The 24,318-nt window shown below is 33.7% G+C and overlaps 3 protein-coding genes across 11 annotated transcripts in view; all 3 read left to right on the forward strand.

Moving 5' to 3' along the window:
* Positions 1 to 4,209, forward strand: part of LOC111616174 (transcription termination factor 2-like) — a 66,266-nt gene extending 62,057 nt beyond the window's left edge. For all 4 annotated transcript variants that reach the window (XM_023357612.1, XM_023357604.1, XM_023357620.1 and 1 more), the window contains exons 17-24: positions 1,207 to 1,289; positions 1,370 to 1,473; positions 2,434 to 2,658; positions 3,085 to 3,152; positions 3,397 to 3,550; positions 3,636 to 3,718; positions 3,789 to 3,863; positions 3,937 to 4,209. In XM_023357612.1, the coding sequence (XP_023213380.1) occupies positions 1,207 to 1,289; positions 1,370 to 1,473; positions 2,434 to 2,658; positions 3,085 to 3,152; positions 3,397 to 3,550; positions 3,636 to 3,718; positions 3,789 to 3,863; positions 3,937 to 4,075 (931 nt within the window). In that variant the 3' untranslated portion in view covers positions 4,076 to 4,209. The remainder of the gene's footprint in view (positions 1 to 1,206; positions 1,290 to 1,369; positions 1,474 to 2,433; positions 2,659 to 3,084; positions 3,153 to 3,396; positions 3,551 to 3,635; positions 3,719 to 3,788; positions 3,864 to 3,936) is intronic.
* Positions 4,210 to 6,545: 2,336 nt separating this feature from the next.
* On the forward strand, positions 6,546 to 9,683 carry LOC111615921 (NEDD4-binding protein 2-like 2). The gene is made up of 4 exons (XM_023357362.1): positions 6,546 to 6,595; positions 8,223 to 8,541; positions 8,613 to 8,769; positions 9,312 to 9,683. Exons 1-4 carry the CDS (start codon positions 6,550 to 6,552, stop codon positions 9,513 to 9,515), a joined length of 726 nt encoding a protein of 241 aa, XP_023213130.1. The 5' UTR covers positions 6,546 to 6,549; the 3' UTR covers positions 9,516 to 9,683.
* Positions 9,684 to 12,854: 3,171 nt separating this feature from the next.
* The window catches only part of LOC111616207 (NEDD4-binding protein 2-like 2), a 31,073-nt gene continuing 19,609 nt past the window's right edge, over positions 12,855 to 24,318 (forward strand). For 2 of the 6 annotated variants that reach the window (XM_023357681.1, XM_023357674.1), the window contains exon 1: positions 12,855 to 14,502. The gene's annotated coding sequence lies outside the window, so the exon portion shown is untranslated. Of the gene's footprint in view, positions 14,503 to 18,659; positions 19,286 to 21,327; positions 21,574 to 24,318 lie in introns of those variants that run through there. The other 4 variants (XM_023357688.1, XM_023357639.1, XM_023357665.1 and 1 more) reach the window with 4 other exon arrangements.

Here is a 24,318-nt window from a genome sequence, read left to right on the forward strand (position 1 = left end):
TTTTATACTTTTCGGTTATCCAACTTTTCAATTATCTGACCAACCCCAGTCCCCAATTGAGTCAGATGATCGATGCTCTACTGTAATAATAATGTAAACAAATATCTTAAATTTATTTTATAAATATCTAAAGAAAATATAAGTAGCTCATATGACATTTTTGTCTGTGTTGCATTTCCAAGTACAGCCAATCCAATCCTAATGACATTTTTAAGTATTTGCAAGTAGATATCACAAAATTAAATGTTATATGCATCAACTTTATAACATGTTGCCAGATTTCTTTCAATTTAGTATACAGTGGAACCTTGCTTAACAAGCACCTTGCATAACAAGCAAAACAAATTGTAATTTGTTTTGCTTGTAAAAAAATTGTAAAAAAATGACTCGCTTAACAAGCAACGTTTTGCATAACAAGTGACGAGGAGAGGGAAATCCCAGATTGTGTGCATGCTCCATCAGTCTGTGTTTAGCACTGTTCCACTAGCAACTTAGTGTTGCTTGTGATCAAACGTTTTTCCAAACTTGTGTTCACACACATTACATATAAGCATCGACAACCATCGCCCGTTATATAATAAACACGCCAAACGATATATCAAATTCTTGGGCTGTGTAAAGACTATAATTAAATATTAGAAATTAATTAATTTGACTAGAGGTAGGCAGTTATGCTGCCATCTGGTATTAAATTTATTGATCAGATTCAAATTAAATTTTAAAAATGTCTAAATTAAAAATTAATTGTTTATAATTTTTAAATTTGATACGAGATGATAGCATAACTTCCTTCCTCTAGTCAAATAAATAATTTCTAATATTTAATTATAGCCTTTACACAGCCCAAGAATTTGGCATATTGTTTTGCATGTTTATCAAACATATTACCCGTGATTTTTTTTTCCTGCAAATCAAATTCACATTCCAGGTGGTTCATTCCACGCTATAAGAAAAGATGATAATGATTCATGCTCCTTAACAATGTATATTGTATAATTTTCTTTAAATAAACGTTATACATAAAATATTTGAGTATTTTTTGTGGCATGGAACACATTATCATATTTTACATTAATTTATATGGGAAAAACTGTTTTGCTTAACGAGTAAGATTCTGGAATGAATTATGCTTGTTAAGCGAGGTACCTCTGTATAGTTTAATGAAATAAAACACAATTTTTATGTGTGTCTTTGTTTGTGACATAGATCGACTGTGGCTACTTTTCGTTACGAACAAGAATTGAAAAAGAATGAAGGTCTGATGATGTCTCAATCCAACATTCAAACAAGTAATTTTTGAGGAGTTTTATTTATAACTTGAAAAAAATTATATTAGTATTTTTTAAGAAAATGATTATTTTAAATTTAGAAGATAAAGTAGAGAATGCCGGAATTCAAGTTAACAAATCGTTCATACTGGTGATTCTTTTGAGGTTGCAACAGTGTTGTTGTCATCTGAGTTTATTACAAAAGGTAAAAGATAGTCATTAAAATTTATAGCATTTATTATGTTGCCGAATTGATATGCTGTTATAAGTAATGGAATAGGAAATGATACCAACTTGTGAACTTTGTATTTGCATTAGTTTTTTAAAATATACTGTTTTTTTCTGCTTATAATTTAAATAAAAATCAATTCTTTCAGATAATATTTTTCAGTAGTGTGGAATTATTGATTGCGAATCCATAATTGCAAAAGCTTGATATGATGATAGTCGTCTTTGTTTATGATTAGTACATTTGAACAACTTATAATAACTGATGACTTCATTTAAATGGTTGTAGCAGAACCTGCTTATCTTAATTAGACTCGCCTATATTGATGACAATAACCAAACAACATTAAAACAAAACATGTATATGCATTTTGTTTTCTGTAGCAAATTTGTGCTTAATTTCAAAGAATATACAACCAAGAGAGAGAAACATGAGCAGTCCAAGTGCTGAAAAAACGTATAATTTGAAGATATGTTAATTATAATTAATAATTCCTCCAGTATATTAATTAAGCTACTATACTGTGAGCAAGTATTGATTAAAGACTGATAACAATTATGCATTATCAGTATATGTTGAGGCTAATAATGCAAAAACTTCTGCTTAAAAAATGGTAACGACAAATTTTGATTACAATAAGCAGTTTACAAATGTATTTTAACTGTTTTAGCATAAGCTAGTTCTGTTAACATTACTCGGCTGATGATAATATCCATAATTACAGTAAAATGTAATGTTAAAAATTAATAATACACAAATTAATATATTTTCTCTTATTCCATTAAATAAGGAAATTAAAGTAACTTCAAAAAAAAAAATTTTTTTTTTTCGTTATTGTTTGAGGATTATGGAAGAGACCAAACTTTTCTAGGTAGCTTTTTCGTAACAGTACAGATTTATTCATTCTGAAATCACCAAGATATTTTGTCTTTAAAGGTTGCCAAGTACGAAATATTTTGGACTGAAGATGAAAAAGAGGAGAAAATGTTTGAACAGATGGAAGCGTTGTCTCTAAACAATGTCAAAAAATCTATGGATTCCAAGGACATGCCATTACACAGTTTATTTTGTGGAATAAGCAACGATTTACCTCCTGACGTTTCATCAACCCAGAAACAAACTTTGGATGCCGACTTTAAACCAAATGCACCAAGTACAAAGGTAAAACTATTGCTATGAATTAAATAATTATCTCAAAAACTAGTTTGTAGATATATGTGAGTAATTTAACCAGATGGATGTATGAACAGTTGCATTATACATGTATTACCTTTAACTATTATTAACTTAATAGTTATTGCAGGTAGCTATATTTATATAATTGTGGCTGACAGTCTAGTGAAGACTGAAATGTATTCCACAAGTAAAACTCTTATTTTCTTGATGTGACTTTAATTACTTGGCTCCATTAGTTTGATAAAGCTCGTGTATCTGTACTGGTTTTTGAGATAATTATTTTATTTTATTTATTAGAGGAAAGAACCTTACAACTATTTATTTATTTATTGAGACAATTACATTTTGTAATAATATCAGGTTATCAAAATATTACAGAGTTTAATTGCAATTCCATTTAATTAATGATAGGTATTAGCAATACTAAGTGAATTAGAGAAGATAAGAAATAGAAGTGAAGATGGTGTAATGGAGAAATGGTATGTTATGTTTTTGACTAAATCATAATTAAGTCTAATAGATACATTAGAACTTTGGTTCAGTTTGTGTCAATGCAAAGTATGATGCTTGCAGTTTCAAATTCTTATTAAATCAGTTTTTAATCTAATACATTTTTATGGTGACTTATATGAGAATTGTATGTTTTTACATAAATGTGGATGTGTTTATTTTGATAACATAATATGAAATTTTAAGTGTGACTTTAACATATAACTTTTTAAGCGTATTGATTTCGCAATGGGTGTCCATGTTGGAAATCGTGGCGGAACACATCAACAAAGCAGGTTATCGATACAGTATGATTAAAGGAGATGTAAACGTAGAAGCAAGGACAAAAATAGTTGAAGAATTCAACAACGATCCCCAAGGAGCAGAAGTAAGGATGCATTGCCATAGCCGATAAGTAGTTAATTAGTATTTTGGTTAAAAGAATTTTTAGTAAATTAATTTTGTCGTCGTAGATACTGTTGTTGTCGCTTAAGGCCGGAGGAGTGGGTCTAAATCTGATCGGTGGAAACCATCTTTTCGTGTTGGACATTCACTGGTAAGTACAATGCCAGGTAGATAAATATTTTGCAACGTCTTTCTTATAAACATAGATTATTTGCGCTTAGGAATCCTGCTCTGGAGAACCAAGCCTGCGATCGCATCTATCGTCTCGGCCAAAAGAAGAAAGTCTTCATTCATAAGTGAGTGGAAGAAAACTAATTGTAGAACAAATATTTTTTATTTATTTAAATTTTTTAACACCTTTTCCTATAGGTTTGTATGCGAAAATACTATTGAAGAGAAGATCGTATCATTTCAAAAAAACAAAATGAATCTAGCAAATAACATATTAAGCACAAACAGCAAAAGTCAAATAACTCTAAAAGATTTTTATGAGTTACTTCAGATTTAATGCACGAGTCCAGTTAGTTTTTAACTTCTATAGAATGTTTTCTTGCATTCTGATGGAATTTATTTATCTAACCGAACATATCTGTGATACGTATCTGTTTTATATGACTGTGATAAATTATTTTTTTAATCCGAGTTTCTCGTTTCATCATTTTAACATGTATTTTTGGCACATTATACTAATCATAAGATCCATTATTTTAGTTTTTATTAGATGATGATTGCAATTTTTATTCTGTTCTTCTATTACTTCCTACATTTGCTTGGTTTGAGGAAAACCAAATTTTATAGATTAAAAGTATTTGCATCTTAATTTTTAGAATCTGAAAATTTTCCATTTTATGGGGCAGAAGTAATTTAGTTTCCAGTAGATTAATGACATATGATAAATTAATACACAAATTTTTATGTTGACACAGACACTGTTAAGTAACTGCATTGTGTAAGTCTAGATAATTTGAAGCCAGTGTATCTGGTATTTTGGAAATTAAACTCAAATACAGAAAGTAGATGTAGGTAATCAGTAACGATTGCTTTTTATACACAATCAAGTGTTCATATTCCAGCAAAACATTTAATTCTGAAAATCTGTATTCTCACTCAAGTTATTCCCCTAAATGTTTTCTGTGCCTGTTTTTAAGTATTTGCAAACTATATTCAATTAATGGAAATATATTTAAGTGTGTTCCTACATTAAAAATTCCAATTGTGTTTTATAATAACTAGTAACATTTTAGAACCACATTAATGAAAATACCACATTGAAATTTTATTACATAGTTAAAAACATGGTCTCGCCAGGGTATTCGGAGACATTAAGGCCGCGTCGCCGTCCCGTCATCGCCGAGCAAAGCGAACGCCAAATTTTTGGTGCATTAAATTTTGCCCTGTCATTTCGGACACCCGGGTGTGCAATTAGGGACACCGGGACACTATTGCAAAGTCTTCAAGTCAATGCAACGAGGGTACACTTAGTTCTTAACTTTGTCATAATGGCTTATATAGCTTAGACACATTATTGAGAAATTTATATTCCTCTATTAAACAATATATTGGTCAGTAAATTACAATAACAATCATAGAAGTTCCGGTAAGACTGGTTTGTATCGACTTATCCGATTTCGGTCAATTCCGACATAACGTCCCACAGGTAGAGTTAATTACAGTTACATTTCAATCTGCAAAATCATTTATTTTACAGGGCAGCCCAAAATCGGATGGCAGTTTAATCCTTACGAGTCGCCCTATACAAATTCTTCGTTGGATTGTATTTTGGATGCCGTCGGCGATTGCATTATCTTCAACCGAAGGGACTTTAAATATAGGGAAGATAATCGGTTATTGGGATTATTTGCGCAGAGAAGACAAGAATAAAATTATAATTTAAAGTTTTGCTAGCCGCCTCCAAAGGTACTAAAGGTCTGCGATTTTTTCCAAGAATGTCGCTTTTAATCCGAAAAAAGATCATACGAAATGACCTTTTTCTGTCTTAGGAAAGGAGGAGTGTACAACGAGTAAAAATTGCTGCGACATCATCACAATGCCGGGTTGCAATTTTTATTCGTATTTTTAATTTATTTAACTTAAAATATATATACTCTACCCCAAATTAGTAGTCTCTTGCCCCTGTACATCATACTTTCCTCATAACAACTCAGTTGTGTTGGTCATCTATCTACATTCTGGGGTAAGCATTATGACGTCATATAGTCTTCGGTCTTGCGAAGGACGTGACGTCTCGGTAATTAAATTAGATCCGTAACAGGAGAAGGCGTTGCCATCGCCGTTTTTTTTTTTTTTTTTGTTTTGTTCACTTTTCGGCGTGCCACGTGGTCGACAAAGTCGAATAAAGCTTAAGGACGTTGGAAAATGTTACTAATGCATAGCTTTTAACAGAGACGGCTTTTATATTATTAATATATCGGTTAATCGACTTTCGGGTTTTAAATAGGTGGTAACCGGGTTCGAAACCCGTCCGAGTCTTCGAACGGATGTCGGTCATTAATAACTTACGCGTAAATTTAAAAGGAAGGAGTAACTGCTCGTGAAAGTTACCTCCGCGACGAAAGACGGGGTGGTCCTAAAGTCAGTTAACGGCGTGACCTTCCCGATGCATTGGCGAAAACGAATCTCGAAATAGGTTAAACGACTTAGTTTTACATTAAGAGCGCAATTTATTGCTTAGTGTTTAATTGATTTGTGAGCTCCCCTATCGTAATTTCGACCTCTCGCGGTTACCTTTCGCCAACAGCCAGACACAATTAGATCGATAGAGTAATACTACTGTCGTGTGTGATTATTAATGAAAAATGCACTACTTTATTAATATTCATTTAATAATTACTCTATACTGTATATTCGACGCGTGTATAAAACGTGTCGAGTTAGTAAATAAACGGCGCTAATGCGCAAATATCCCTCGTGACGTCACGGAGGAGGAGGAAAAGGTTTCGGTTTTAAAGGATGGACGGAAGAATGGGGTCGGCGCGTAACACCAGAGGAAGATACAAATCCGAGAAAAGTGAGGAATTTTATTTATAAATCGAAAAAAGAACGAAGCGTGTCAATTAAGTTTTAATTTCTCAACCTCGATTTGTAATATTCTTTTGAAATTTTCTAAACAATAGTAAACACAAAACGATGTTAAAAATTAATCACTGTTAATATCTGATGATGATTAAGATATTTGGTAAAAGTTTACTTTTAATACATGACGCGCTTGTTTCCTAATTGCATAGAGTGGCTTGGTGACGACGACGGGTACTGTCGATACCGTGTGTTGGACAGAATTGCCACTTTAGGTAGGATCTATTTTACCAAATAATGATTAGTTAGTCGTGGCTTCTCACACAGATATTCATCTTTCTAGCATTTCATTATAATCATTCGACGACTTTTATAATTCGTAACGACAGAACCAATTTCTAATTATTCCGAATTTAATCTCTCTCTCGTAAACTCCGTTTCTGAAATCCTATAATATGTTTGGTATTTAAATTAAAGGATCGTGATCTATTTTTGGTACATTAAGGAAAATATCTTTACCAGTATCAAATAGGGGAAGTTTCTTAGCGGTATTGCCAACCATCTTTTCTGCCGCCCGTTTAACTCCTTTATGTACAGTACTTCTCTTTCAATTTGTATATTATGCTCGCGTTTTCATATAAACAAAATTACGTCTAAAGGTTAAACGAATAGAGATTGGTATTGCTGTTCTAAGGGAATAATTTATGTAGCCCAAACAGTAGGCAATGTGCCAAATGATTTTTACGCCTAACTAAAAGGGGCACGCCACTTGACTAAAAGGAAAATGGCGGACGTGTATTCAATTGTTTTTAAACCACGGCGTAGCTGTAGCCACTGTAGTATATTCTAGCTCGTTGCACCAATCGTATGACCACGAAACTGGCGCACCCCATTCAACCACCGATTACTAGGGATCTCCCAATACCATAAGTATCGATATCGTCCAGTATCGAAAATCTTGCCAAATATCGCTGTTCAGTTTGTCGCGTGGCCTTTCTGTTTTTACTGCCGAGGAGGTACTGTACTCATTATAATTAAGTCCGAGTAGCCCAGAGTAACAATTAGTATTTTTGCTTACTCCAGGGAATTGAATCCCGGCCACCTGGCTTGTTCTGAATTGAGGGCGTAAGTCAGTATTCAGTTTATACTCCTAGGTTGTCTTATGTACTACTGTACAGTACACAAAAGAAGTCCCGGATCTACAATCCCGCTAATGAGTTCTGTGGGTACTATTTTTTTCTTTTGCTTTTTAGTCCTGTGGACACTAAGAGGGCCTCTTATAGCAAGCCCGTTATGAGTTCGGCCAGGCCTACTATGAGACGGCGGGGGCCGACATATCCGGTCGGATGAACTCCCGAAAACTTTCTGGGGATTTTTTTTATCCCGGGTTCCCAGAGCGTATATATGTTTATAAAATCTTTAAATTTACCTCTAGACAAAAAGAAAACCTCTAAATCCAGAGGTAAAACCTCCAAAACGGTAACTCTTCCGCCACCTACGCGTCTAATTGCAGGTGTCGTCGTTAATTTACACGCATTTTAATTGTAATTTTATTTAAATACGTCTTTAAAATAATTGCACGTATTTCTATCGAATAATAATAATTTAACCAACGTTTTCAGTCGGCAGAAATTACGCAAAGTGCGGATGCAATAAAGACGAGTCATTGCCGATTCCCGGATCCGACGCACCCCCCGATCGGATATTCACCTTCCCCTTTCTTCGGGATTCGGCCACAGTCGACTACTTGAAGAAACACAACAGGATTATGTTCATTATAAGAGGGCCGTCGGGGACCGGCAAAGAAACGCTCTCTTCCATGATTGCTTCCTTGTATCCAGAGAGCGACGTCATCTCGGCTAAACTCTATTACAGTCTCCCATTGGCCGAGCGGAGGACGAGATTTAATGCCCGAAAGTCTCACGCCTGGTGCCGCAGAAGGTACGTTTCTGGTGTTTAGATTATATTGTAATTATCGTTAATTGTAATTAAATATTAATTTCGTACGACAGAGCGGAAGACGGATGTAAAGAGAACAAACCGATATTAATAATAAGGAATACGAATGTAAGAAGATGGGAAATTCAACCTTACCTTAAATTGGCCAAGGATTTTCAATACACCGTTATTTTTGCCGATTGTTCTAAGAAATTCTGTTTCGACCCCGAAGTAAGTCAACGCTTCAGAACCTGGTTTCTATGATTTTATATTAGAGAAGTTGCGGCCGAAGTTTTCATCTCTCAAACGTGAACGTCAAACGTCGAGCGCCGCTTACAAGATAGCGGCGCTCGACGTTCGACGTTCACGTTTGAGAGATGAAAACTTCGGCCGCAACCTCTCTATTACTTTCCCGTTCGTTATAGAATATAACACGAAGAAAGTGTGTCCGTCGGTCAAATTTTGACACTACAAGAGTCCAAAAATGCAGAAAAACCGCGTACAAAATTGTGTGTCGGCGCCTATTTTGCATCATATGTCGGGAGTGGGTGAGCCAAAAATAATGAAACTTGGCAGAGTTATATTTATGTGTGGGGCATTAATGTTTCAGGCACAGTTTGTACGCATCTTTAGGTGAGAATGCATTGTAACTACAAGGAGTTCGGTAGTAATTCCCTCGCAGATAGAATAATTTACGTTATAAAATAATAATTAAATCGGATGAATGCAATTTGATTTACGTAAAAAAGCGGCAATCATTTTCTCGTTTCTAGATACTGGCTAAATCGAATACACAAGGACTGGACGCCGAATATTTCGAAACCCGATTGAAACAATGGGAAGAAGTGATACCGTGGTATACGGGTTGGTTCCTCGGTCCCGCCGACGTTCGTTGGTTACGCGACAAATCCACAAACTTGCTAAAAGAAATTACCGCTGGAAAAAGCGCTTTGGGGATTTCTTCCGGTGAGTGTTAGATGTACAGTACATTTCCGTTTCCAAGATATTTCGAAATTGGCTGGGATCTCGCGCGGCAGAAAGCTAGTGTTCCGAACACCCTTCCTGTCAACGGGTGTTCGGAACACCTGGTTTTGGTTTCGGTTTAAAAAATGGATGGAAGAGAAGGGTCGGCCCGTAACACTACAGGGGGATACAAGATAAAGAGCGGGGAATCCCCTTCGAGGATTCCCCGCTCTTTATCGTCTTCCTTTTTTTAATACAGTTAATAATAAATAAATATTATAAGTATTAACTCNATTGAAAATAATTAATTGAACAAAAATTAAATTTTAAACTTATTCAAGTTATCTAATAAAAATATTTCTTTCTCATTAGATTCAAGAAGTTTACGGAAAGGGGTTTGAACTGAACATTACAGCATTCATTTTACACAAGAACATGCTTGTGGCCGCAGTTCGACTGACGTCAAAAGAACGGGAGATGTCTTACTACGGAAACAGTAGAGATCTAGAAGACACACTAGAAGACGCAATGGACAATTTGAGATTAATTAATTATAAATATCGTGTCTGTTGTTATTAAATATCATACTTCCTTTTAAGAATGAGTTTTTCTTAATTATTTTTCTACGTACATGTATATAATAGCCCAGTGAATCAATATTATTGTGATTCATCTTTGTGCGACATCTCCCATTTTCCAGATGTTTTCACTGTTTTCTAACACGACTTACAGATAGTCTTGGATCATTTTATTGCAAATACTACCATATTTTGCTTACCTTTTAATTCAATATTCTCTTAAATACTGTTTTGGGTTAAGTGGTGGTTTCCTGATTGACAATAAATTTTCCACAAAATGTGTTTAAAATATCTTCTAATTGGGGAATTCTATTCCCTGCAATAGCATTGTAGAAAAGTTTCCAGTACCTGCAACTTATTATGAAACAATTATTTAAAGAATTTGCTGTTGAATGTTTTCTTATCTGAGAATGCAAAAGATACATTATGCTCAGTTTTATAAATTAATATTGATAATCATTATATGAAAATGGAATATATATTCCATTTTCATATAATGATTAACATATAAGAGAGACTGATATTTCTTCTTTCTGCAACTTGTTACACTTAACACGAAGTCATTACTTTTGATGAGTTTCCTCCTCTATCTGATTTGTGGCCCTACTGTTTATCAACTTCTTTATTCTCGCCTGCATTTGAACTATGTTCATTCGTCTCGACCTCGATCTCCCTCTGCTTTCTTCTAATCTCCATGTTTATGACTTGTCTCCTGGATAACTTTTCCCTCTTCTTGTGACACGCTTGTACTATGTAGTCTTCCTTTTTTGACTCGCTTGTATTACCTGCTTATTTTTTAAACTTGTTATTCAAAATATCAAAAAAAAAATTGAAAATAATTAATTGAACAAAAATTAAATTTTAAACTTATTCAAGTTATCTAATAAAAATATTTCTTTCTCATTAGATTCAAGAAGTTTACGGAAAGGTGTTTGAACTGAACATTACAGCATTCATTTTACACAAGAACATGCTAGTGGCCGCAGTTCGACTGACGTCAAAAGAGCGGGAGATGTCTTATTACGGAAGCAGTAGAGATCTAGAAGACACACTAGAAGACGCAATGGACAATTTGAGATTAATTAATAATTATTCTCGTGTCGACACTAGAGACCGGCAAGTGGACGCTACAAACTCCAAAGAAACTTTTGAAGTTTTGGACCAGCCGGGCGGCAAGCGCAAGATCGAAGACTACGGCTTCATGTTGTTGGGGTGGGAAGACGAAAACCGCGGTTATCCCCTCTTTACGGAATTGAAAGACCCGAGAGATTTACGGGCCATTATGACGGCATTGTCGAAAAACAACGTGGAGAAGAGCGTAACTGTAGACGGAATGAACGCTCACAAAATACAAAATTCCATAGTAATCGAAGCAAACCAATGCTTCAGATGCAAAAGCGTCTTCACTGGTTTGTATTAAGTAAAGTTTAAATTTTTCAGAATATAGAACATTTTTATCGTGTGTTAGGGAAACACGCTAAGAATACAATCACAAAAAAGCTTTAATAATGCCATATATTTTCTGATAACTTATGTAGAATTTATTCTAAAATTTTTATTGATGATTTAGTAAAGACATGTACTTTGTCTGTTTTAATGTCGTTAGAGATTTTCCAAAACTGTTGAACAAGATTTAACAATTTGTAAATGATAAGAAATGAAATGCTTTGTTAATCTCAAGCTTTAAGATTTAGAATAAGGCTAAAAATTTATTACATAGAATTTTGTTTTATAAACAGAAACATACAGGTTTTATGACGATTTATTTTAATCGTCATAAAACCTTCTGTACATTTCTGTTGTGTAGAAAACTGATTTGTAGATCTTCTTTTGGATCTACAAATCAGTTTTCTACACACTTTTACTTGAAACTGCTCTTTTTTGGATAGATCTTTGATAAGACCACAATTTTTTTTTCTTTTAATTAAATGAATTATAGACGTGATAGATCCATCTTGGGTTTGGCCAGACCCACAATGGGGCAGTCCAAGTGGCCCTACCTATCAGATGTCCCCCCGTAAAAAATTGCCGTGGTTGCTCATCCAGATTCTGTCCCATCCCCAGAGCATAACCATTTGACTGGAAGGTGCAGAACTCTAAGTTTACTGTCGGCAATGAATACAATATGGTGTCTAGGTATAAAATACAACTTTGAGGAGGATGCAGATTACACGCGACTTAACCAAACAACTATATTAATCCTTAATTATAAATCATTTTTTTATTAATTTTTTGATGATAAAGTTATTGCTAAATATTATTTTCACTCCTTTAATTTTATAAATATAAATATAATAATATAATTATATAAATATTGTTTCTCTTATAGAACTCGCTATTCAATCAATTGCATGTAATTTTAACATTATAACCTATATAATAACCTAGTCATTATAGACTAACAGTTGTATTTGAAATATGCAATTTGAAAAACTTGTAGACCTATAAATTCCGCTGTCTTTCCTTAATCTGGAGAACCGAGTTTAATAGATGAAAGACGAGACCGGGTATGGAATTTTTACAGGTTATTTCTAGAATTTAATATATTAAATTTTTGCATTGTGTTTTAAAGTTTTCAGAAAATAGTTACTCGTGAATAACTTTGTATTTCGGTCGTTGCCCGTTAAAGAATAAAGTGTTTATAATATGGATTTACCGTGTCCGATTTCCTCGTTGGCGATTAATAGAAATACATTTTATTAATCCTACTTTATTTGCGTCGCGATCTAATTAAAGCCGCTTCTATACGAAATNCTGTTTTAATGTCGTTAGAGATTTTCCAAAACTGTTGAACAAGATTTAACAATTTGTAAATGATAAGAAATGAAATGCTTTGTTAATCTCAAGCTTTAAGATTTAGAATAAGGCTAAAAATTTATTACATAGAATTTTGTTTTATAAACAGAAACATACAGGTTTTATGACGATTTATTTTAATCGTCATAAAACCTTCTGTACATTTCTGTTGTGTAGAAAACTGATTTGTAGATCTTCTTTTGGATCTACAAATCAGTTTTCTACACACTTTTACTTGAAACTGCTCTTTTTTGGATAGATCTTTGATAAGACCACAATTTTTTTTTCTTTTAATTAAATGAATTATAGACGTGATAGATCCATCTTGGGTTTGGCCAGACCCACAATGGGGCAGTCCAAGTGGCCCTACCTATCAGATGTCCCCCCGTAAAAAATTGCCGTGGTTGCTCATCCAGATTCTGTCCCATCCCCAGAGCATAACCATTTGACTGGAAGGTGCAGAACTCTAAGTTTACTGTCGGCAATGAATACAATATGGTGTCTAGGTATAAAATACAACTTTGAGGAGGATGCAGATTACACGCGACTTAACCAAACAACTATATTAATCCTTAATTATAAATCATTTTTTTATTAATTTTTTGATGATAAAGTTATTGCTAAATATTATTTTCACTCCTTTAATTTTATAAATATAAATATAATAATATAATTATATAAATATTGTTTCTCTTATAGAACTCGCTATTCAATCAATTGCATGTAATTTTAACATTATAACCTATATAATAACCTAGTCATTATAGACTAACAGTTGTATTTGAAATATGCAATTTGAAAAACTTGTAGACCTATAAATTCCGCTGTCTTTCCTTAATCTGGAGAACCGAGTTTAATAGATGAAAGACGAGACCGGGTATGGAATTTTTACAGGTTATTTCTAGAATTTAATATATTAAATTTTTGCATTGTGTTTTAAAGTTTTCAGAAAATAGTTACTCGTGAATAACTTTGTATTTCGGTCGTTGCCCGTTAAAGAATAAAGTGTTTATAATATGGATTTACCGTGTCCGATTTCCTCGTTGGCGATTAATAGAAATACATTTTATTAATCCTACTTTATTTGCGTCGCGATCTAATTAAAGCCGCTCCTATACGAAATAGACTCGTAAAGTGACTGGCATATTTCTTCTAATTCGTAAATTATTGACGGAGGACGGTTATTTATAACGATTACGTTTTTATCCTTCGACTTTGGGGGCAACGCTTAAAATATTATCGGGAGGGCCGAAGGGGTTCCGTTTGCGTTTAGTGGTCGAGAAGAATGCGGTGCGAGGTCGATAGAAAAGTTTCCTAAGAATATTTCCAAGCCTTTCTCACACCAGGGAAAAGGGGTTGGGGGAGTTGGGTATAACTTTATGAAACAAAGGGGGCGGCGGGTGGAAAAAGTTTGGGAGTCGCTGGACTAAAGTAATCAAACAATAGAATAACCCGTTTCGTTTGAAACGGACTAAGCTATTGGTTCGCTTATGGAACTGCTGGCCAATTTGGAAACACTCGGTGACGTCAGAGAAATGATTTTCTTTCCGGTACGTTTTGCTTTCGTTTCATAAGTTGGCTTCTACAGACGCTCTATCGACCGTTATCGCTTTTGCTACGAAAAGAGGTAAGTTTGTTTAATTAAATTTCAATTTCCAGGCTAGAAATTGTTTACGTACGAACTTAAACATGTAAAAATATTAATATTTACGTTAATATAAACGGATTTAGAATAAATTAATTGCCGTTTACATTGTTATCGTTTATAAAAAATGATTAGGAAACCGATCGAAAATTCATTTGTATTTTAATTTAATACTAATAATAGAAAAATGGTAATAAGTGTTAATGAATTGTTTAATTTAAAATAATTTTGAAACTAACGTAATCGATTGGGTTTCGGTTTTGGTTTTGGATTGGGTTTCGGTTTCGTGATAGCGCGCCATTTGTATTAAATTTGCATCGTCGGCGTGACGTAACGTATTCGGTTTTAAAACTGAAAATTTAACCCAAAGATCGAAAAATTTCATTTATAAGGTTCGGAGGTGTGCGTTTTTTTAATGAAAATTTAAAATATGACGTAAAACTGACGTATTTCGACTACAGTACCTATGTTATCGGAGTAGTGACACGAGTCAACTGTTATCACGTGAGTCTGAGTTAACATTAAGAAATGACGATTATTTCGGTAAAAGTCCATCCCTTCTACATGGGGCGTTTTTTTCTAATTTTGCTCTCTTAAGACACCTCTCAAATAGATGTGTCCTAAACACATATAAATTTTTGGGGGCGACGTGTGTAATAAGAGCTATAAGCGAAAATTTATCGGATTACTTACCGACTCTGCACGGTGAAAGCCGCCATTGCTTAAATTTGTTTTCGTCGTGGAGCGGCACATTGTACGGCGGACGCGTACGAAGACTGTCACGTGTACGTATACATAATATAGTATAGTATGTATTTTGTAGTTAGAAATGTCTTATTATTATGTTACTGGTCATATTAAATGAGTTAATAACAATAGGCTAATATGTTGAATTTTACCAATTTATGTTTGTGCACCGTCATGGCGGTGGTCGCGATTATTCGTACTCCCAACAGACTCCTCCCGGAGGGGAGCCGCTGGCAGGCCGTCAACTGTTTAACGTACCTTAATTTGTTATTTCACTACGTAAAACTTTTAACACCGAGACTATTATATCGAAGTACAGTACTTTAATATAATAATCAACTAAATAAAAATTATCATATATGTATCTATATTGCATTATTGTACGATAAAGGTTAATGTTACCTATGGTTCCAAAATGGCGGCCGACTGTTCGTGGTCCAGACGGACTCCTCCCGAGAGGGAAGCCGCCGAGTGCCAAACGTCACTAGTTATTGATTCACGGTAGTTCTTGAACGAACTAAATAAATAAATAAAAAGGAAACGTCTACTAAAAATGTAGTTAATATAACGGAAACGAAACGAACCTAACCGAAGCACCGCCATTTTGGAACCATATGTAACATTAACCATGATAAAAAGTAATTTAAAAAAATTTTTTACAAGCCTTCTATATATTCATAATAATTACATAAGTTCATAATAATAAAGCGTATCGAGATCAAAAGGCTATGCGGATAAAATAAAAAAATTTATTAAATGAACAATACACTTTTAATTTGTAACAGCTCCACATCTTTTTACATCAATATTCAAACTAGTGCTGGTGAATATGGGGATAGAGTATGGCTAATTTTGTAGCTTGCTTGTGGATTTACTTTTGTATGGATTTGTTAAATTTTTCCAAATAAGATTTTCTTATATCAATGTTTTGATTTTTCACCACCTTATAATATCGGTGGAAAATATCTTCAAAACATATCAAAAGTTTTATTATTACAAAAAAAAACACGAAATTTTTTTTAAACTTTTAACTTCAACTAATTTATATTGATATATATAACCCATTCAACGGGTAACTGTCTGTCCGCGTAACCGATGCCAAAAACGGTCACTAGAGGCGCCCTAGCGAAGATTTTAAATTAACAATACAAATGAACACATACGCTAACAAGAAATATGGCGGTTTCCAGCCATATTTCTTGTTAGCGTATGTGTTCACTTTCGAATTGGACAAGTAAGCACGAATACACGTGCTAATGACGTCACATCCGGTTATCAGAATTAGCACTGCTAACTCAGACTGGCGTCTAATTACAGAACGATTCCGTAACCATAGTTCTGTTTTTTACCACGAGATGTCGCTACTTTGTGACGTCAAGAAGCTGGACAAGCATAATTCTGACTGTGTTGTAAATACACTACAGTCAGAATTAATTTATTACGAACAAAATTTGCTACTGTTCGTTTGTTGAACGTCAAATTTCTTTTGTCTAATGTTCAATGTTTATATTATAGCTTTAAAAGATGATTATTGTTTATTATTTTTATCAAAATATTTAAAATTATACAGTATTTTATAAAAGTTATTCTACAGAATATGTAGACTTTCGTTCTTAAATTCTTTTAATCTCAAGATTTTCCTGCTGAATTTTCAATCTCTTACTCGAATTTTTTTTTTTTTTATTATTTAATAAAATTATTCATTGCGTTTTAGAAATAATTTAAACGTTTTATATTAGAAAATTTGCAATACAGTATTTTATTTCACAATTAACGTTTATCTTTGAAATGTTCCACAAAACCAAACTCAATTTTCTGCATAGGCATCCTTATTTGGTTTTCACGAAATTTTAAACAACCTAACCCTAGCGAATACCAAGAGTTAAGTGTATCTTGTGTAATTTGAGTAAAGTCTTTTGAATTGGTAGTTTAAATCCATCAACAAATTATCATCGTCACTAAAATATTAGTGAACTTTTTGTAGCCTGATTTAACAGATCTGCAATGATTCATTTGAACGTTAGCTAAGAAAAAATGCCACAGTATTCATAAGAAAGATGTTTTCTTTATGAAAAAGATTTATTGAAAATTATACATTTGCAACATTTTCATATGCACAATCTGTTATTGAATGTTTTCCTTTTGTAAGTACAGTACATTTCTGAACTGAGCGTAGTCATGATCCCATGTGCCAGAGCCGCACGAGTAGAATTTATAAATTCCATGAATTTTTAGACAGTACGACACAATTAACTTTAGTTGGTTCTCAACTTATCTGTGACTTTCCATTCGTAGAAATCTGTCAAATACAGTACATAATATTTTTAATTACAGTACTACTGAATGAGCTGTTAATATTCATGAAAACAATTATTTTAAGATATATTAATTAAATACAGCATTTTTAAATTTCAGAACAGAATTTACTTACCCTTCATAGTTTTGAATTCCAGCTTCTCAATTTCACAGGCAAATTTATGTACTATACAGGTACAGTACTTTCTCCAGATGTTCACGTAATTGAAGGAAAGTAGAAAATCCTTCAGAACATGAAGTCTTCCGACAGAATATAGACTTTTCCTCCACCAGGATTTGCTTATCTTCTAAATCTACATGCTTGTTAGTAAGATTTCCTTTTGAGGAGAAGTGCTTATCGCAATAACAATAAGTATTTTCTAATATATCCAACGCAATATTTTCCATAACGATTTCTTAGCAACGTAGCGGGAATACTTCAAAACCAATTATCGATGATAAAGTATGGTTTTAAAGCTAAAATATCGACAAAAAATTTCAAGCACACCGTACAGTATGAGGTATACGCTATCTGAACGTCACGAGACTAGCGGCATCTCGTGGTAAAAACCAGAACTACGGCTACGGAATCGTTCTGTAATTAGACGCCAGTTAACTCAGAAGTAAACGCACCCTCACAGTGAACGTCGCGCATTGGCTCACGGGAAATTTGTTGAAAAAATGGCGGATACATTTAAAATCGAGGTTTACGAGTGAAGGTAAATAAACAAATTAAACTATTTTAAAGTATTTATAGAATGTTTAATAGATAGAAATATAGATCCGTATGATGCTATTGGGACGGTAAGATTTACCCTCCGAATGAAGGGGGTGGCGACCCGGCAACTTGTGCTGTTTAGGGGGTACGGCTGTTTGAAAGGTTTTCTTCCATAAAATTAATCGATTTTAGACTAATTTGACTCAAATATTTCCAAAAGAAGTATAATTTTTTGGGAATAAACCATATAAAATGTGTTATAAACAAAAAATTGTCGGAATACTTACCGAGTTCGAAGACGCCATTGCTTAACCTTGTTTTCGTCGCGGATCAGCACATCGGCGTACGAAGCTGTCACGCGACATTTGTCGGTGCTATTCGGTCACGTGAGTACTCATCTCCGACGAGTTTTCTGATAACTTACTCTTTTTGCGAAGAATTCGCTGAACTTTGGATTTATAAGATATTTTATATGGGTTATTCCCAAAAATTATACGTGTTTTGGAAATGTTCGAGTCAAATTAGTCTAAAATCGATTAATTTTATGGAAGAAAACCTTTCAAACAGCCGTACCCCCTAAACTGCACAAGTGCCTCCCGAGATATAGCCCTCCGAAAATTATTCTACGGGTCATGTGACCGCCTGTTTGCCACAATTTACCCCGCGAATGAGCGGGTGGGCGAGCGCGCGTTAATTTTTTTTCGCGCGGTAGGCTCCCTTTTGACCACGATGTCACGTGACCATAAATGACGTAGGCGAATTTTCACGGGGGCTGCGTTTCTTTATGTAACGAGAGTTCAGCGTAAATGACGTCACGAGCAGCTATCGCTACACGTCGCTGCATCATAGTTTAGAAACGCTTTCCGCTCGAGCGAAACACGGACGTCATAATCTATTCTTTAATTCCAGTTACAGCCGAAAATAGTGCTTTAGTTAAAGAACTACAATATTTAAATAAAGAGATATAAAGAATCGAGCATTTATCTTTCCATAAATGTGAACAAAGTAAAGAGATAAAAGATATATAATTATATTTAAAATATAGTATTTTCTTATTCTTTAGATAACTTTCAGAGTCATTTCATAAAATTTAATCCTTCTTAATCTTTCCATAATATTTTTATCAACAGTCACTTCGACTTTTTTATTTTTACAGCATAATATCGTAATATACACACAAGCGTCCATTTTGCTTTACACGTGTAGCGGAGGTAAAAGCTGCTTTATCTTCGCTGCAGCGACCTCTTGCAGCAAACGTTTAGAAACGGTTCGCTACATTGCAGCGCTGCATTTAGAAACGGGTTTCAGAGGATTCGCTGTAAAGCGCTTCTCGAGCGCTGCATAAAGAAATGCAGCTGGGCTTATATCTCGCAAAGGGTCGTGAGTAGGGGGTATGGTTCCTTTGACTTTATTGTTCGCACAGGGGGGCTACAGTTTCGGGGGTTGCCACCTTTTCATTCGGAGGGTAAATCTTACCATTGGGACTTAAACGGAACTGCAAGAACAGACCTCTCACCTAGACAGCACGTGCAGGCCCTCGAACGTTACGTAGCACGCACACATCGATTTGACTAATTGCGGACAAGAGTTCATCAGAGAAAAGGTGACCAGCCAGAATCTCCATATTAGAGAAGAAAGAAAGAAACGGAACTGCACAGCATATTGATAGGAACAAAAAAGTCAAAGGAACCATGCCTCATGGAAATTTGTAAATAACGCCCGCTAGGGGGCGTCCGGGCTACTAGTTTTGAATATTCTAATAGAGGACTTTCTTTGGATCTACTGATATAATACATTTGTTACAAATTGTTCTATACTTGTTATTAAGTAACCAGATATATTATATAATGAATTCATTTCTGCATTGTTTACAGGCATATTTTCAGCTTCAAAATTTTCTGGCTTAACAAGTCATCGTATTCTTTTATGGGTTCTTTGATTACAATAAAATTTTTTTTAAATGTTATTGATTCCTCATACTTCTGCACTATATTCGTACTTAGAGCAAAAAGCGGATGCCTCGATGCTGCTAATTTAAACCATTTTTCGACGGCATCAATAAACCGAGCGGTTGTTAAATATTCTGGTTTATTCACTTCTGAAAAAATCTTAATCCACTGCTTATATCATGACTGATGAGGTGTGTAGATGTTTTCACTTTCATTTTTTTGAAAATGTGATGGCAATAATTTGTGGCATTAATTTAATTAAGTCTTCCTCACTTAATTAAATTAACTTAGGAGTTAATTTGAAGTTTAAGTTTTGTTGTTGATTTAGCACTATGTTGTGATGATATCAGTTGGAAGATTGAATTTTTCTTTTGTTTCTTTAGATATTTTTATAATTTTATTTGTTATTAGTGTACTTTTTATATTTTTAAATAAATGTGGTACATCTGCAAGCAGATAAATCTTTTTATCTGAATTTAAAGGATGCTTTATGGAATTTACTATTTTGCTGTGATCACCTCCTGTGATGTTCCATTTTCTCCATAATGCTTTGTTAGATGAGCCTGTGTCTGATGTAATGCTAACAACATTTAACCAACACAAGCAATTATTTCAAATAATATATTTTCACATAAACTTCCATCTACAGAGTTATCTGTAAAATAGTAAGCTACGACTTGTTTCCGTCGTAAAGTAATCCCCCTGGCATAATCACAAATACACGAGTTGCAGTCCCAGAATGACCAGGTAAAGTGACATCACCAATATATGTGTTACTGTTGTTATCAAACATTGTCGAATAAATTCACTTTAATCTTTAAAAATTCAATGACTTCTGTTAGAATCCCACTTTCAAATTTTACATTTTGTAATCGTCTTTGTAAAGTTCTGATTGAAGGTAATGGAATGTTTTGTTTTAATAACTCTTCATATCCATTAGTTCCGCAAGAAAATCTTAATTTTGAAGCTTTTTTAATAGTTTTATTTGACCATTTCATAAATTTAGTTCTTCTTTTTGTGGCAGATATTTGGTCATTATTAAGAATTAATGATAAGAATTGATACGATTCATTGTCTTCTTTATCCCTTTCTACTTCCTTTTCCAAAATTCCAATTCTATGTTTCAATGTTCTGATAGTGTTTACATATTTAACATTTCTTTCACATGATCTTCTATATACTTGTTTATATTTTTTAAAATTCTGTTGTAATATAAATATATCTTTTGTTTGTTCTATAGATAATGTATCATGATTTACAGAAATGTCTTCGGCTTATGTGGTTTCTTCTATAAATGTTGAAGATGTTTCAAAATTTGTTGATGGTGTAACAGTAGTATGAAAGGTATGTAATGGAGAAGTAACTTTTGCAGTTTTTACTTGTTTTATAACAGTCGAGGATCTTCCTTTTGTTGGTTTTCTGTGAATAATTTGTTTTGTGAATGAAAACGAAGTTGGAATGGCATTATGCTTTAATTTCTTCTTCCCATTAACTCTTATTTTTTCCCACATTTGTAGTTCAAAATGAACTTCACGCAAACAAGAATTATTTGTAGGTTTCCAATTTTCTCGGCGCACTTTTTCGTTCCAAATTTTTCTCTTGGAAAATATTTCATGGTATATCCTTTTGCAGCAGAATTAGAACAACCAAAAGCCGAACATCCAGGCATTATTTAAGTGATATCTACATAATAAAATTAAAGTGTTTATTCTAAAACTGGATTCAAAATGCATTAAGACACCTTTAATGCATTCAGCAGAATAACAATACAAAAGTACTAGTATGTAAAAGAATCATTTGTTTAATGAATTTTTACACGCCTTCTAAATTGTATTACCTTTACAAATCATATTTTAAATAATCACATATTACCAAATAAATTCTGCCTTTCAATAAATCCAAAGTACTAGTATGTCTTTGTATTGTATTGTACAGGATGTAATAAAGAAGTCTTACAAGTAATAGAATTAAATTTGTTTTGAGCAGAATAACAAATTTTTTTAGGTACTACAGTACATGTAAATGTTTAGTTTTATTATAAATAATACTTTTCTAAAGAATATTTTTATATGTTTAAGATTTGTAACTATTTCTCTTTCATCTATATAATTTATTATGTTAGAACAAAACTACAGTACAGCAAAATTACAGTACTCCAGTCAGATAAGCTTCATTAGCTCAAACATTAATTTTTAAGTTATTTTAGCAAAGGAATCATGCAAAATATAACAATTTATGCTTACAAGTTAGTTAAACACAAAAAGTTCTATAAGCATACATATTCTTCGTGAATGAATGGTTTTCTATGGAGAAATAATTTTGGAAAAATTAGTAGAAAATTAAATTTTGGTTATATTTTGCTACCTTACGTTAATTTTTGTACTTCTTTTTATACAATACAAACAGTTTATATATATTTTTTCGTTTTAATAACATTGCTTAAGCAGATATCGGATCTAATGTAAACAGCTACGCTAACTATTGATTTTTTTTATTTGTTTCCTTATATTGAAGCTTAAATATGAACGTAAACATAGGCATGAATTTGCTATATTTTTATCTATATTGCATTTTTTAGGCTAGTATACTATATCATAATTTTAAATGATAATTTATAACACGAAGTTTAAGTCTTTGGTTATGCCAAGGTTATTTCTCTTAAGCGCAATAAATATGTATGTGACAATTAGTGTGAGATCCGAATAGCCCCTGGGTCTAAATGATAATTTAAAGATATAGTTTTAATTTTGTAGAAAAATATTCTTTCGTTTTGGTTTTCTAGCATGGGAAAGCAGATAACAGNAAAAAAAATGAAGACGTTTAAGCCGATCGTGTACTCACCCACCTACACGTAACAAACGCCATTATCGACGGTCCAGAACTGCCAGATGGCGGCGCTCACCCGTTAGCCGTACACGTTTTGGGCTAAATACGTGCGCCTCAACCTCTCTACTGAGACAATTTGCGACGTAACAAGTTTAGTAAAAAAAAAACCAATATTCATTTTTATAATTGTTTTAATTATTTATTTAATTTAATACTTTAATTCAATTATTTTGAGTAATTTTAATTTAATTATTTAAAAATTTCGCGGCACCCTTGTAGCGTACTAGCGGCACTCGCTTTGAGAACCACTGAGTTAATTGATCCACGTTTGATAATTGTCTTCAACACATTTGCACCAATTTGTTATTCTGCCAAGCCTCTTTCTCCACTGCATAAACCTAGGAATAATTTTCTGGTGTTTACTTATGTGGGAAAATTGTGTTTATGAAATACGTAGAGATGGTGATGACGACGAGTCTTTTTATGGGATATCCGGGTTTTAAAAAGCCAAGGGTAAATGGCAGATACAAATTTAGGTAATTTATACTTGGCGTCTCTCTCTCGGCCCTGCTGCTTGGAAAGAATTTCTCGTAAAAATGTAGAATAAATTATCTTCCCAATGTTTTTCTACTTTATTTTATCTCATACCGCGTTTCCCCGAAAATAAGACAGTGTCTTATATTAATTTTTGCTCTAAAAAATGCACTAGGTCTTATTTTCAGGGGGATGTCTTATATTTCCATGAAGACGAATTCACATTTATTGTTGAACAATACGCTAAACAGGTTCGAGAGAACACCTTGCGACACATTCAACTTAACCTTTTTATAGTGTCCACATCGAGCTCGATGACCAATTAGTGCTTACTGAACCGTAGCACTATGCAAATGTGATGTGGCGTGATTCCCAGCCGACCAATTAGCGATCACCAGCGATAACATTATGCAAATCTGTGATTCCCAAGCCATAGTCTTATGCAAATCATGCCGTGTGGCGTAATTGTCNGTGGATGGAGTTGGATTTTAGTTAGCCTCCTCAGCAGTTCATTCTTTCTCCTTTTCTCGTAGCAAAGATGATCCAGCGAAACGACCCGTCAGAACTTCTAGAATCCAAGGTTGAGACGAAAAAAGTCCTCTCTTCAGGCAAACCACCCCTTTTATACCGTCTCCCTGATACATACTACGTCATTACTACGTTTACAACCCTCACCCAATCAGTGAGCACACACCACAAAAAGGTGATTTTCCGACATGAACGAAAATT

The sequence above is a fragment of the Centruroides sculpturatus genome, unplaced genomic scaffold (genome assembly GCF_000671375.1).
Source record: "Centruroides sculpturatus isolate CEXI.00-Female unplaced genomic scaffold, Cexi_2.0 scaffold55, whole genome shotgun sequence".
Taxonomy (NCBI): Eukaryota; Metazoa; Arthropoda; class Arachnida; order Scorpiones; family Buthidae; genus Centruroides; species Centruroides sculpturatus.